The 13,712-nt window shown below is 45.3% G+C and overlaps 2 protein-coding genes across 2 annotated transcripts in view; both read left to right on the top strand.

The window, feature by feature from the left end:
- TMEM59 (transmembrane protein 59) overlaps nucleotides 1-3,341 on the top strand; it is an 8,405-nt gene extending 5,064 nt beyond the window's left edge. Inside the window, exons 3-7 of the mRNA XM_017805292.1 lie at nucleotides 1-21; nucleotides 297-381; nucleotides 693-777; nucleotides 1,535-1,643; nucleotides 2,365-3,341. Of these exons, the coding sequence (XP_017660781.1) occupies nucleotides 1-21; nucleotides 297-381; nucleotides 693-777; nucleotides 1,535-1,643; nucleotides 2,365-2,520 (456 nt within the window). The 3' untranslated portion in view covers nucleotides 2,521-3,341. The remainder of the gene's footprint in view (nucleotides 22-296; nucleotides 382-692; nucleotides 778-1,534; nucleotides 1,644-2,364) is intronic.
- A 2,667-nt stretch (nucleotides 3,342-6,008) lies between these two features.
- On the top strand, nucleotides 6,009-10,992 carry LDLRAD1 (low density lipoprotein receptor class A domain containing 1). Its single transcript, XM_017805291.1, has 4 exons — nucleotides 6,009-6,030; nucleotides 8,970-9,107; nucleotides 9,637-9,765; nucleotides 10,503-10,992. The coding sequence occupies exons 1-4, from the start codon at nucleotides 6,009-6,011 to the stop codon at nucleotides 10,646-10,648; spliced, it is 435 nt and encodes a 144-aa protein (XP_017660780.1). The 3' UTR covers nucleotides 10,649-10,992.
- The last annotated feature ends 2,720 nt before the right edge of the window (nucleotides 10,993-13,712 follow it).

Here is a 13,712-nt window from a genome sequence, read left to right as displayed (position 1 = left end):
GGCAAAATTGTCATATTCCAGGTGCTTACCTTTTTCACTGAGATTAAGGTGTCCTGGCTGCTCACTTTAGGTCTGCTTCTTCCAGTCACAGAAAAGGCTGTAGAGAACTATCAGAAGTGCTCAGTTTTTGCTGGTATTTCACTGCCTTTAGAGCCAGTTTAATGGGGGAAAAAATTCAAAGTTAGGAGAATGGAGCATGTCTTCAGGTTAATTTCTGTATTAGTTTTGAAAATATAAATTATCAAGATCAGTGGAAGCTTTCTAGCATGATCTCCTAACTCCTTATTTTGTTTTAGTCAAAGCCAGAAGTACAGTATGTTCCACAGCTTGATCAGGAAACTGGAGATACAAGAGGATCCTTGTCACTGAGTAAAACAGCCTGTAAGTTGTTCTTTGTGCTTTGCAAGAGTAAATGCAAATGTTCCCTGTTATGCAAAGAAAAAAATAAAGTTACAGGTGGCATATGAAAGCAAATTTTTAGAAAGCTGAAATGTAATTATTTACTGTGTAGAGTGCACTGTGTACACTTGGCATACCCTGTGCTAGAAACAAAGCTCTGCTGGAAATGGAAACCTGCAAGCTGGGGTTGTTTTTAAAAGCTTCTTTTTAGGCTTTGTGTAGACCAACTGTGTGGGCTTTGGGTCTTCCCTTTCCTGGCTCTCCTGACCAGTGTTTGTGCTGTTGTCCCTCAGCAGACAGACGTCCAGGGGGCTCACAGACATTCCGAGGGCTCTTTGAAGAGCGAGCAAACGACAGCTTTTTCAAGTGTCTTTCCATGTACGTATGTTCTGGATGTCTGTACCCACTAGGAGGATAATGGCCTTTCCCCTGTGTGTGTGGAGCACTGTGGCAAGGTCTCAAAGTGCTACGAGTCTGTAGGTTCAGGATGCACAGCAGTTACAATTCTGTATCTCACTGTTAGTGTGACTTTGCTGTACTGGCCCCGTGTTTTCTGCACAGTGTTCTGCCAACTTTGATTTTTCCTTTCCATTTCAAGTGAACAACGTATTGATAATTTCCTGCACTGTTTTTTGAGTATGTTCTCTGAACTGTTTAATCAATACTGTGTTTTGCCTGTTCATTAGCTCTGGATGTGTTTCAGGGCAAAGCACTTCTTTTGTATTTTGTTTTGGGATTGTTTGATACAAAGCCCACTGACATGTCTCATTTCCAGGCTGAAAATACACAATATATATTTATTAGAGCTTTTCTGAAGATCAGCATTTTCTGGTTACTTTCTCTTTAAAAGTTTACACATGAAGGATCAGTGAGTTGGACCCCAAATGTGTCACAAAAAACTGGTTTTAATTCTGTAAACAAGAGGATGCTTAGGGCCCAATAACAGAATCCAGCAACTCTTTTGTGATCCTAAAAAGGCATTAAAGTACCCAGGAGTCTGCAGTGGGCTGTGTAGCTGTAAAAGCAAGAGACTAATGCATTGGCAGGAAAGACAGTCAAAATTGAGCCAAGCTTTTTAGAGGTCTGTTGTCTTGTATTCAGTATATGAAATGTAGCAACATCCTTCTCATTTCAGAAATTCCAGTTGGATTTTAACCACTACACTTGTCCTGTCAGTGTTGGTGCTGCTCTGGATTTGTTGTGCGACCGTAGCTACAGCTGTGGAGCAGTATGTCCCATCTGAGGTACTGCCTTTTATAACTTACAATATTCTGAATTTATTCTTTATATTGCTTTTATGCTACAGCTGTCTAGGGACTAAGAAACATTTGGGGGAAGTTCATCTGGAAAGGGGGTTTTGTTTTTGAGGATGTGGTTAGCAAACCAATTTTGTTTATTTAAAGTATGATTTTATAGCTGAGCAATTCTTGCTCATTCCTGAGGCCCATAGGAGCTCTGAGCCTTACTCAGGCAGCCCAGAGAGGATGTCTTGTAGTGCTCTCCTCTTGACAACTTTCAAATTACTCTTAACAAGTGGAGGCTGATTCTAATTTCTCTGGGAATAAAGCTATTCTGAGGTTTGGGTGGTATAGGTAAAAACCAGTACTGGTTGAATCCAGGAGGATCAATAGTGAGAACAGTGACAGCGTAGTATTGGTGAGTGCAGTGTGTCTGATCAGAGGGGGCACTTTCCTGGTGCCCAGAGAGTCCTGGCTCACAGTATTTGCAAATCAAAGGAGCTGTTACATAAGCACTGTGTCTGCTATTTTTCTGGCAGATTTAATATACTTCTTTTGGATGCAAGTCTAGTTCCAGCCATGAATTTCAGATGTTACAGAAAGCCTGGGTTAGCTTGTGTGGCAGGGCTGCAGCTGTCAGAACCTGGAATGCAGTTGCATAATGAAATTCCTTTTATTCACAGTATGGAGAGTCTTTGTCTTAAAGTTCCTTGTTTAAATATTTCAGAAACTGAGCATCTATGGAGATTTGGAATACATGAATGAGCAAAAACTGAGCAGATACCCACCCTCTGCACTTGTTGTGGTTAGATGCAAGACTGAGGAGCATGAAGAAGCAGGACCTCTTCCTACAAAAGTCAATCTGGATCAATCTGCAATTTAAATAAGTCTCCATTGGATCCGATAGACTAATTTTAACAGAGATAGCAACTCCTGATTGATTGTGGTGGTTCTTCAGATGAGAAGCTTAGCAGCCAGTCTTTAAATGCAAATAAAGTTGCAGAATCAACAAAGGTCATGGGATTTTGTTTTCGACTAGTAGTAAAGATTCAGACATGAATTTGTGTTTGTTTCCAGGCATAATCACTTTTTGCTGGTGTTTGCTATGTGTCTTTTTGCTTACAAAAGCTGTAAGCATGCTTTCCATACTTCTGCCAGGACACTTTCAAACTTACTTGTGTGTTCTAGGATGTAATGTGTACATTCAGAGTTAGCTTTGTAAAGGTATAAGAAATTTTAAGTAGGCAGGAGATGCCTTTTTAGTGTTGCACTTTCTGTTGTAGTTAAGAGAAAATATTATAAAATTATCTGCTGAATTTTTTGTACTTGTTAATGTCCATGCACAAACAACCCTGTCTCCAAAAAACAGAAATATATTTTTTCTACAGTGTGGCAATATTTGAGGTGGAAAGCATTTGTGAGGTACTGTAGGCTAGAACTCAGCTTGTGAAAAATGGAAACTTCATTAAAACTTATGGACATATCCCTTCACATGCAGAGCATAACATGGTCAATTATTTTGTCAAACTTTAGCCTTTAAGTCTTAAATTGCTTGTAAAGTTAGCGCCTGTGTTTTCTGAAAAATTCTACTTTCTGTTCTTGATTAACTGTTCTGGTCTTGTAACTTCATTTACAGAAACAAGTTGATTCCTGAGAAATGAGAGCAGACAAATAAAATTGACTGTATAGAAAATGTTGACTATATAACTTTTTGGTATGGTTAATTATTGACCACAGCAGGCTCGGTATGAGAAGCCTGTCCCTAGCCTTCCTCTCCTGGGCAACGTGACCTGATTTTGCTGTGTGATTCACTAGGACAGCAACAACAACCAACAATGTCCCTCATGTTTCTAATCTGTTGTTTGCAGTTCTTTTCTTTGAGGAGATTGTTAAATGCTGGTTCCCAGCGTTGGCAAGTTGGGGGTGTGGGATTTATTGTAGGGTCTCTGAGTGTTTGAATGCTGGCTAGAATGCGTGGTGCCCGACTCAGTGTCGTTTTCTGTTGATTCTGCAGAACTCCCTCGAAGGTTTTCTAACTGAATAGCTGGTGGAAATGTTTGTAAGGTCTGTTAAAATGTTTCCTTTACTATTACACCTAGTTGCAGAGGGAGTGTTACAGCTCCAAGCAGACGTGGCTGTTTGCCTGTTCCAACGTGGACAGTACAACCTCTGTTACGCTGATGATTTCACAAAACTTTCTCTTCAAAACTTTATTGCTTACAGCCCTGGGCTTAAGTTAAGCAAACAACTTGTGCTTTCATTGGGTGTTTTGTCTTTTGTTTGCTGTTTAATGACATTTCAGCCCAGGGATCTGTGCAGTGCAGCCAGCAATTCAGCAATGTGCTGTTGGGTCACAGAGAGCTCTGTGCCTGTGGCACTCTGGCACTTGGCACTGCTGGATCCAGAGCCAGCCAGAGTCTGAGGAATTCAAGTGTTGTACTTGTAAGCTCTTGTCAAAGGATCTTCCCTCAGTAAAATCAGATACTATCAAGTAATTGAACTGTTTCTCAAGATTTCTAATCTAAACGGACTCCTGAAGCGCTCTTGGCATTTGACTTTGCAAAATGTCATGTTCTACTCGTTTTTTGTTTGACTTCCTGAAATCTCCGTTTTCAGAGGCTGCAATTTGGGTTTGATCTCTGCTCAAAACCACTGTTTAAATGAAGGGCCTTAAATTATTGAAATTGTGGGAGGAAAGCATTTTATATTCTCTTTAGGCATGTGTTCAACTGAACCTATATCAGATTTAAAATGGAATCATCTTGACACAAATGAGGCGACCCTCTTGAGTGTGTGTATTTCACTGCTGGCAGAAATAGCCATGGCACATTTGGGGGCAATTGGTTTTTTTTTTAGGTGCTAGAATTAATAATCTTCTGTCATACTGAATATCTTGATCTGTGTTGCCTCTTTAGCTGCTCTGATCTTTGACAATTTTTTTTTTTTATTTAACTTCAGAAGGGCTTGGTTGTGTTTCTTACCTCACTGTCATGAACTCATTTTCTGAACTATAAGTAGTGTTTGATGTGAGGTAACTGCTCTAAAATCCAACTGTCTGGTTGGCTGCAGCTGAGCTTGATGATCTTGGTGTAGGAAATAGGTGGGGGTAGGTGTCAGTTTGTAGAATCATAGAATTGTTTAGGTTGGAAAAGATCTCCAAGATTGAGTTCCACTGTTTCCCCAGCACTGCCAAATCCACCACTAAACCATGCCCCTTTGGACAAGTCTTATGGACATTTGCCTCTTGCAAATGCCTCTTGCATTTTAAACGTATCCATTGTCTTACACAGGAGTTTTAGCAAATTCACAGTCACCTAATAAAGGCTCAAAAACTAAACCTCTTTAAAGAGAAACAGATCCAGAATATAAGATGTGGGGGGTTTAACCCTTAGTCTGGCATTCTTCCACGATGTAGCAGATGCCCAGACTTGCAGGCTGTTTGCTATGTGGCGTTTGGCATTTTCACCCCAAATTCCCCATGGAAAAGGAGAACTTCGTAGCACCAACTTCGCTCTGAGAAGCTGCTTAGGACAAATTGGTGCTGCTGTGCTGAAGGAGGAGCTCCTGAAAGATTGTATTTAATTCTGGCTGTTCTGTGAGTGCAGGGCTGACAGATGCCCTGATCGTGAAGAGCATATTAAGTCACTGTAGTTGAGGATGGGTTGTATGTGTGGGGATGGAGAGGGAAGTAGCTGTAGTTATTCCTCTGTATCAGGCACTATTTGGTCTTTTGAATCAATTCAAGGCAACTGTCTTGAGACCACCTTAAAGACAATCTACCCACCAGCCTTCCTCTGAAGGTCCGGTGAGCTGGTTTTGCTAGTGCTTGGGAAGGAATCATGGTCTGTGGGATGGCACAGTTTGGAAGCACTTGAGCCCTACAGACCCAACTGCAAGCAAGAAGGACATGGGCTCCTCAAACACTTCATACTGGTGCTTTTTCTCCCCATTGCCCCCATGGCAAAGCTGCCTGCTGGTGATGTTTTATCCTGCAAAATTCCCCTTCGTGTGTGCTGAGCCAAAACCTGCAGCCAGTTTAGAAGGCTGCAACCTTTTTGTAAGTTTGTGTTTGCTGCAGGCTGAGCTGCTAAGACTTACTGCAGGCCTGGAAGTTCAAGTACACAAGTAAAAGAGTACCCTGGAGGATTTTCTGTGCCTGTGCTTGTTGCCCAAGCAGGGAAGCTGTTCCAGATGGTTGTATCTTGCACAGCTCTCCTGAGATCCGATCATGTGGCTGATGCTGCCGTGAGGTCAGTGTGTCAAATTGGGAAGGAGGTGGGGGGGGCAAGGAGGCTTGCATGAGGATGATCAGACTCTCCTCCCTCAAGCTTTCATCATGAAGGGGGTTCTCCCTGACTGGCACCAGGGTAAATGCAGTTGGCATCAGCTAGAGGTGAGTGTTCACCTTCCAAGCTGGCGTCAGGAGTGGCAGTGGGGTTCTTGGCATCTCAAATGTCCCTGTCCTTCGTGAATTGTCTAATGCCCTGTTGTGAAACCAAGGTGGAGCCAGGAGGAATGAGAAACCAACCACAACCTGTGCTTTCAGCTGGAGCTGCAGCACAGGTTCAGCACTGCCCTTCCCATCCCCTCCTGTTTGTGTGCCTGGGCAGCAGCGCTCTCCTTGCTCTCCTACCTCTGTTGGGATTGTATCCTGGTAACATCGCTCGTGGTGAGGTGCAGAAAACTCCCTGCAGTCCTTTGAGGGCTGTAGCTCTGGAAATTATGAACAAAACTCACCCCCAGGTACAGTTCTATGTCAGAAAAACCTTATATGCAGCTGTTCCCTGGAGTACATGTGTTCTTGATAGTGTTGTTTGTCTTGACCTCTTTATCGCTGCTTTTGTGAGATTTCAAGTAGTTTCTACTTAATTTGATACAAAAGAAAAGTGTTGATATAAAGTGCTGGACCTAGTTAGTGTTTGTTTTACAAATGGGTACTTAAGGTTTAAAAGGTGATCTGATTGATTGCTTTGGGAATTAAATCTGGGCCATGTTTCCACCAAGGCAATTTTTGCTTGTACGTGACAATAAAGGAGTACATTACCTGTTCCTGGGTAAGATGGTGTGAGACTTAGAAAGGCAAAGCTTGTGTGGCTGCTGCGTGCTGCTTCTGTAAACAGTCTTTTGTCCCTTTCCTTCTAGAGGAATGGTGATGTACCTACTTGTGGTTCAACAAAATCCTTCTCTGGAAAAAGAGGTAATTAATAAAATGCAGAGCTTAACTTCAATAATAAAGTATAAACCAATTGAAATGTAAAATACAACCAGTATTTATGGTTTCTTGGGACTGATTTTCTACTCTTTCTGTGTAGTAAAACTTCCATACTATAAAAGTAATAAACTTTAGCTGTTCTGTGTTATCTTGAAGTTGGCAGTCATATGGTACAGTAGCATGATAGGTGATCCTTGTCTGTCACAGAAAGGCTCATAATGAGCTTGCTGAGGGGTTTCTATGTATCTTAATAGTCAAACTTCAGCAAATATTGTCCATATTTAGAAGGAGAAGGTGAGATCAAACAGAATCAATAGCAAACCTGTAGATCAGGTTGCAACATTTCATCACTGCCTTTATTTTATACTCGTGTAAACTGTTGTGCTTCCTGGTCAGAGTTTTTTGTAGACACAGCCATGCTGTAATTCACCACTTCTTTTCTGAGCTGAAATGTTCTGTTTGGTTTCCGCTTGAGTGTGACAGAGGGAGAGGTTGCTGTAGCCAGGATCCCTCAGCTGTACTGAGGAAAGGCTATGCCTTCACTTGAGTTTGAATGACACAACAACCAAGTAAACACAAAGCACAGCCAAGACAAATTCTAACTTAAAAGTTCTTTAGATTTTTAAAAGTTGTTTTTTTAAATTCTAGTTAAAGCTCTTTAAGTTCAGTTATACCAAAATCAATTAAACAGGCAGGATTGTCTTAAGTGACTGGTTTCATGTTTCTGAGATGACCACATTAACATTTTTTGCTGGTGGTCTGGAAATACAAAGGAACGCAGGAAAATACCGTGTTGGTTTAGAGGCAGAGCAGGTTGCTGAGGTGAGGGTGGGTGACTGACGTTGCTCTTCCTTGTGCTGCCATTGTGTTGCAATGCCTGTGGGTTTGGCCTTCAGCTTCTGCATTTGATATGATTTATGTACATGACTTTCTGAAAGCTGGAGTCCCTGGAAGGTTGCTGTGCCCTGGAGATGTCTTTGGGGACGGAAAGGGCAGCTCTTTGGCCCCTTCCCAACATTTTGAGCTGATAATCCAGCCTCATACTGTGGGAGAAAGTCTAGGGCATTTGTTGGGGCAGAAAGCCCAAAGTGCTGTAAAATCAAATTTTACCTCCTGAGGAGTTTTGCTGTGGGCTCTGGGAAGGCACCTTCCCCAGCCTTTCAGTGACCTGCCCTGTGTTTCAGGGGCACTGCTGTCCCACAGAGTTGGGCAGGGGCTTGTCTTTTTCCACCCTTGTGCATCCAAATCCACTAGATGAGCTCCAACAGAGATGTGGTGTTTGTACCATTTGATCTCGGTGCTCTGTAACAGCAGCACGGGTTCTTCCATACTGCAAGCAGCAAAATTCTCTGTGAGGAGGTGTTTACTGTTGGAGTTTGGCTGCTTAAACTCAACTATCAACCCCTAAACCCCAGCAGCCTGCACTAGTCCCACGTGCAGAGCCCCCTAAACATCAGCCTCATGTTTCTGCACTGTTCCCCTCTGAAACACCCCAAACCCACTCTCAGCCCTGCTGGATCCTTTCCCAGCCCCTCACCTCTTGCTCTTGCCTCCCAACAGAGCCCTGCCATCCATGTGGTGCTTGCACTGGCTGCACACGGAGACGTGTCTGCATCTCTGCCATGGCACTGCTCGTCGTGGTGGCTGCTGTGGGCTTGGGGGTGGCACTGGGACTCCTGCCACGGGCACCAGGTTGTATTCCAAGAGTCGTTATTTTCTTGGTAAGGGAGGCAGAAATGATGCTGCATGAGAACAGCCCTCATGTCCATCACCATGTGTGAAAGTGATGCTTTCCAGCGCAGACCAGGAGGAAGGAAAGGGATGAGCAGGGTGGTTTGGGGCTGTGTAAGCCTTGCACAGCCCCAGTAGCCCCCAGCCATTCCTCAGCTCCACTGTCCTGTTCCGCAGGGCTGGGATAACTCTGGGTGGCACCATCATCCTTCAGACTATTGATTGGTATGGTCTTCACACTCTGCCATGAACCTGCCAGAGATTAATCCTGGCCCCTGGCTATTACCAGAACAACAAATGAGTTTCAGAAATCCCCCTTTATTCCCCCTGATCTGTTCCTCGTATCTTAAAAATGCTGGAAAGTAAAGGATTTCTTGCTTTCCCCTCAGTGAACCGCTTCTGCACAGCCCCCAGTAACCGGACAGGCTTCTTGTGTGATGACAGAGTGACCTGCATCCCATCCAGTTGGGTCTGTGACAGAGTCAGCAACTGCAGGAATGGAGAGGATGAGCAGGAGAAGCTCTGTGGTGAGTGGTTTTGTTGTGACCATCCCCCCTGCACTAGTCATCCTGTTGTGAGACAGAGCAGCTGGTGTTCCTCTAATCCTGTTCTGTGCTTCTGAGCAGATAAGCCTGGTAGATCCTTTGTAGGGCAGATACTGAGAGATGGCACTGCCCAAAACCCAGTGGGCGTGCCAGGAATCAAAGTCTCCAAGCTCCTCTGATCTTCCTAGGGTTTTTTTAAAACCATGATGCAGCTTTACCACTGGTAAAGCTTTATGCCTACATGGGTAATTTATTGTCCTGTCACCCTGGGAAAAAACTGATTAAAGCAGAAGCCTGGGGCACTCAGACTCTGCTTCTGGCTCAGCCACAAGCATCCCTTCCCCTCTCCAACCACAGCTTCCCTATCTATGGCATCGTTCCTGCCCTGACACTGCATAGGGAAGGACTGACTGACCCCCTGTGACAGCAGCCTTTGGTGGCTGCCATCTCCCTTTTAGCCAGTGTCTGTGCCCAGTGGAGTTATGCATGTCCTGTGTGTCCACCCTGGCAGGTGACTTACCCCACAGCCTCCCAGGATACCTGGTTTTCCTCTGCAGTAACCCCAGATCCTGGATCTATGCCGATCAGAGGTGTAACGGGATGAACGACTGCGGAGACTGCTCTGACGAGTCGGGGAGCTGTAAGTCTCTCTTCTTGGGCAACAGGTCTATTCTGCTGATGGATTGCAGTAGGTTGTATAGGCGTGGTGCTCATGGATGCTGCTGGGAATGCCTGGAGGCCGGCATCCTCCACTAAAGCACAAAATAGCTGGGATAAGATGTGAGTATGAACCAGGCAGGTTGCATCCTACCAGCTGCCAAGGGTTCTGTATCAAAGCCTGGTGGCAGCCGAGGTGGCAAAGGCTCCATGATTTGCTCCCAGACCCAAAAGTTGCTCCTCCTTCATGGCTTGCTGATGTGGAGCAGTTTCACAGTGATGCACAGGCAGTGACCATTCCAGCTGGCTTTTGGTAGTTGGTCAGGAGATGGGCACATCTCTGAGCTGGGAAGGGCTGAGCCTCAGCAGCTTCAAAGCCATCTAGATCCCCCTCTTGCTGAAACAAACCTGAGCAGCAGGTTTGTTCCTAAGTCACCTCCCTTGTTTCGAACAACAACAAAAAAAAAGAATTACAGCTCATTGTTCCTCCCAGGATGGCCTGTCTGCCGTGAAGGTCATCACAATGTCACACTCCATGGTTGTCCCCCACAAGTAGCACAAAGCTGGTGTCTTCTTTGGTGGGTTCACAGTCACAGGGTCATCACCAGTGCCTTTTCTGCTGGGGGGTGAAAGGGTTTTACCTGTGTAAGAAAGGAGGGAAGGGGTCAGTGCAGCAGAAGCAATTCAGCATTTCATTTGCCTGTTTTCCATCTTTCCCAGTGGCCTCCTGTCCCCCATGTGGGTGGGAGTGGTGGAGCTGCATCCCTGTGCGCTATGAGTACTGCTCCTGCATCCCCAGGAGGCTGTGCCGGGATGGCGTCCAGGACTGCCTTGGCTGGTCAGACGAGTACGTCTGCAGGCCATGAAGTCCTGGCACCCCTCAGTGCTGGAGACAGCAGGGTGCTTCCCACACTGTCACCTCTGAGCCTTGCTGTCCTCCTGCTCTGCCACCCACTTGGGAAGCTCCAATCCAAGCAAATCCTCAGGAGCAGTGCAGTGACACTGAACAGGGACCAAGGGCACATGGCAGCCCACGCTGCAGGCTGGGTACTGACTGTGGGACACCTCCAAGGATTCTCCTGTCATGTGAAGATGAGCACTTTCTACATGGGCTTCTGCTGCCTTGCACTCGATGCTGTGCAGCTCCTGGGACTCTTCATCGGCTGCTGCCAGCACAGACACGGTGTCTGGGCAGCCCTGGGCCAGGGGGTTCTCCTGTGTGGACATGCTGCTGCCTCTGCAGGCACAGGCAGGAGGAGAAGCTTCTATTTGCATTCAAAACACATCTGCAGATGGTTTCAGCAGTGGCTTTGAGGTCCATGCTCAGGTGCTCCTGGGACACTTCCTTGGGAATGCTGTGCTGAGGATGACACCCTGGGGAGCTGCTGCTCAGGCCACCTCCTGCTCTCTTCTCAAACCATGAAAGCCAATGTGGAGAGCATAATGGCAGGGAAAACTGAGGTAAAGAGGTTTCAGGGTTTGTGGGGATAAATCACTGTCCCTGTGCCCATGTAGCTGTCCCTGCAAGCCAGGAAAGGGAACCGGCATGTGGATAAACTTTACTTCTCTCAGGGCTGTGCAGTTTTGGAGCAGCAGCGTAGCAGGTTGAGAACAGCCATGGAGCTGGGATATGTTTCACCAAAATTGACAAAGAAGGGAGGAAAAAGAAGTCACAGCCTCAGAGCAGAGAGTGGCAGAAAACCAAGTGCTGCTCCCAGGGCGGTGTGGGATGACACCGGATCCGACTGCTGCTTGTTTTGTTCCTCTGCCAGCACTGCAGGATCAGGCAGCCAAGCCTTCACAGCAGGCCTCAGGATATAGGTATGGGCATGACACTGAAATTTAAGAAAAATGTGGTCTTCTCTGCTCCTTTGAAAATCTCATCTGTCTCTAAAACATAGTCTCTGAGAAAAACCCACATTTACAGTGAGTGCACTTACTTTCTTAGGCCCAAAATAAACATCAGGCGATCTTTTTCCCATCACCACCCTAGGTCACAGATATTTAAAAATAAAACCCTGTTCACTCATTTCCTCTCTGTCCTGTGATCTGCAACTCTGCATGTCACCATAACTCGGATCAATGGTGAAAGTTGCTTCTCATTTGTCACTGGGATAAAGCTGGAGATCTGAGAGATCTTTTATAAATAGCTTTACAGTATTGTGACTCATACTTAACCTGGAATGAGATGGCAAAACTCTGCAGGGGGAGATTTTAAAGCTGCATTTACTAACCTGTCCCTCTCTAGGCCTGGCCAGGGTGGATGGCTTGTTTTCTCTGTGCCTGTAAAACGTTACCCCAGTGCATTCAGTGCTGTGGCTCCAAAGAGAGGTTTGGGGCTTCCAGCCTCAATCAAAGCCTGCAGTGGAGGTGCACATATTTACTGGAGAGTCACAAACACCTAATGCCTCAAGAAGCCTGGGTTTGGGTTGGTAAATAAAGTTGGGCTTATTGTAGTTGCTGTTGTTCCTTGTTACCCCAAAGTATGTTCTGAAGCAACCACTGGGGAAGCCTTGCAGCATCTCTTAAGGAGAGCTCAAGGAGGGGTGATTCAGAGGCAGCACTACAGGGACAGCCTCTTCTTCCCAGAGAAGAGGAGCTTTTTTCCCAGGAGGGAGAGAAAAAACCCCTAATGATGGGAACTGTATATGGATTGCGGAACAACTGTAGTTATTAAGGATTGAACTAACCAGCTGATAAAAAAAAATACAATAACCCTTGTGCTCAGCTGGTAAAAACAATTGTGCCTCTCTCCATGGTCAGATTAGCAGATCTCCAGTGGTGAGAGTGCAGGCCAAAAATTTCATGGTGGCCATTGTACCAGAGGCAGCTTCAGGAAGAGGATTGCACTTGAGCACCACAGCCATCTTCCTCCCTCCTGCTTTGAGTCACAGTCTGTGCCATTGCTTGTCTCAGCAGAGCGCTGATGTAGCCGTCGGTGGGAGCTATTAATAGCCTTGAATTTCTGTGAAGAAAAAAGTAGGGTTTGAATGCAAGTGTGCCTGTTTCATTTGTGTGTAGTCCTTTTTTTGTATATAATCGCTTTTTGAGGAAAATTCAGCAATAAGAACAAAGAGAGAAAGGGGTTTTGCTCTTTACGTATTTTTGAGGCGAAGTTCCTTTTCTTGGCCTCTTCATGATTTCCAAGGATGCGCTGATTTTTTGTTGTTGAATTATGGTAAACAACAGTGTAAAAGTAAGATATCCTCTAAATAGGCACTAGTAGAGGAAACCTGGCGTAAGTTCTTGGCCTTGTAAGGCCTAAGAGCACAATGATGGTTGCAGTGCCCAACTCACGGGCACTGTGCACCTCATCCGGTTTTGACAGAAACACTCAGGGCAGGAATTTAATGATAAACACAGTTACCTGTGGCAGACCAACACAGAATGGGTCTAAGTATCTAGGGGGTTTACAGCTAATATGTATAATTCATATTGGAATTATAAATGTCCCTGAATGTTTTCAGATGGAGAAGTATGGTTAGTGTATTGCAGGCACACTCCATGTGTTTTAAACCACAGAATGCTCTCAAATGTAGTGAATTTGGTTGTAAGAGAGAATCTATTACAGCTTCAAGGCCTAATCTCTACAGTTCCAGCTTTCATTTCCTGGGCTAAAATGAGAAAGGAAGAGGACTTCTGTTGTATTTTGGGCTTCTGCAGTAACTGTTATCAAGGGGTTACAGCATCTGACCCCTCTGCAGAGGCCTGTGCTTACCCTCTCTGCTCCCTCCCTCCGTCACAGCTCCACCAGCACAGCCTGGTGCTTTCAGGCTGAGGTTTCTGTTCTAGAAGCAGTATTAATTCCCCAGGGCTCTTGACAAGCATAGATGAGCTGCAGTGATCTGTCTCCTGTCCCTTGGGAGGCAGGAGAGGAGCAGGGATAGGACCAGCTGTTTTCATGAATAATACCTATGTCAGAAGAATTGG

The sequence above is a fragment of the Lepidothrix coronata genome, unplaced genomic scaffold, assembly GCF_001604755.1.
Source record: "Lepidothrix coronata isolate B3197 unplaced genomic scaffold, Lepidothrix_coronata-1.0 Scaffold12, whole genome shotgun sequence".
NCBI lineage: Eukaryota > Metazoa > Chordata > Aves > Passeriformes > Pipridae > Lepidothrix > Lepidothrix coronata.
This window is presented reverse-complemented; position numbering and strand designations above follow the sequence as displayed.

Coding starts and splice junctions, on each gene's coding strand:
- LDLRAD1 (XM_017805291.1), top strand. CDS start 6,009: ATGCAGTTGGCATCAGCTAGAG. Junction 6,031..8,969: donor GCAGTTGGCATCAGCTAGAG/GTGAGTGTTCAC, acceptor CTTTCCCCTCAG/TGAACCGCTTCTGCACAGCC. Junction 9,108..9,636: donor TGAGCAGGAGAAGCTCTGTG/GTGAGTGGTTTT, acceptor CCACCCTGGCAG/GTGACTTACCCCACAGCCTC.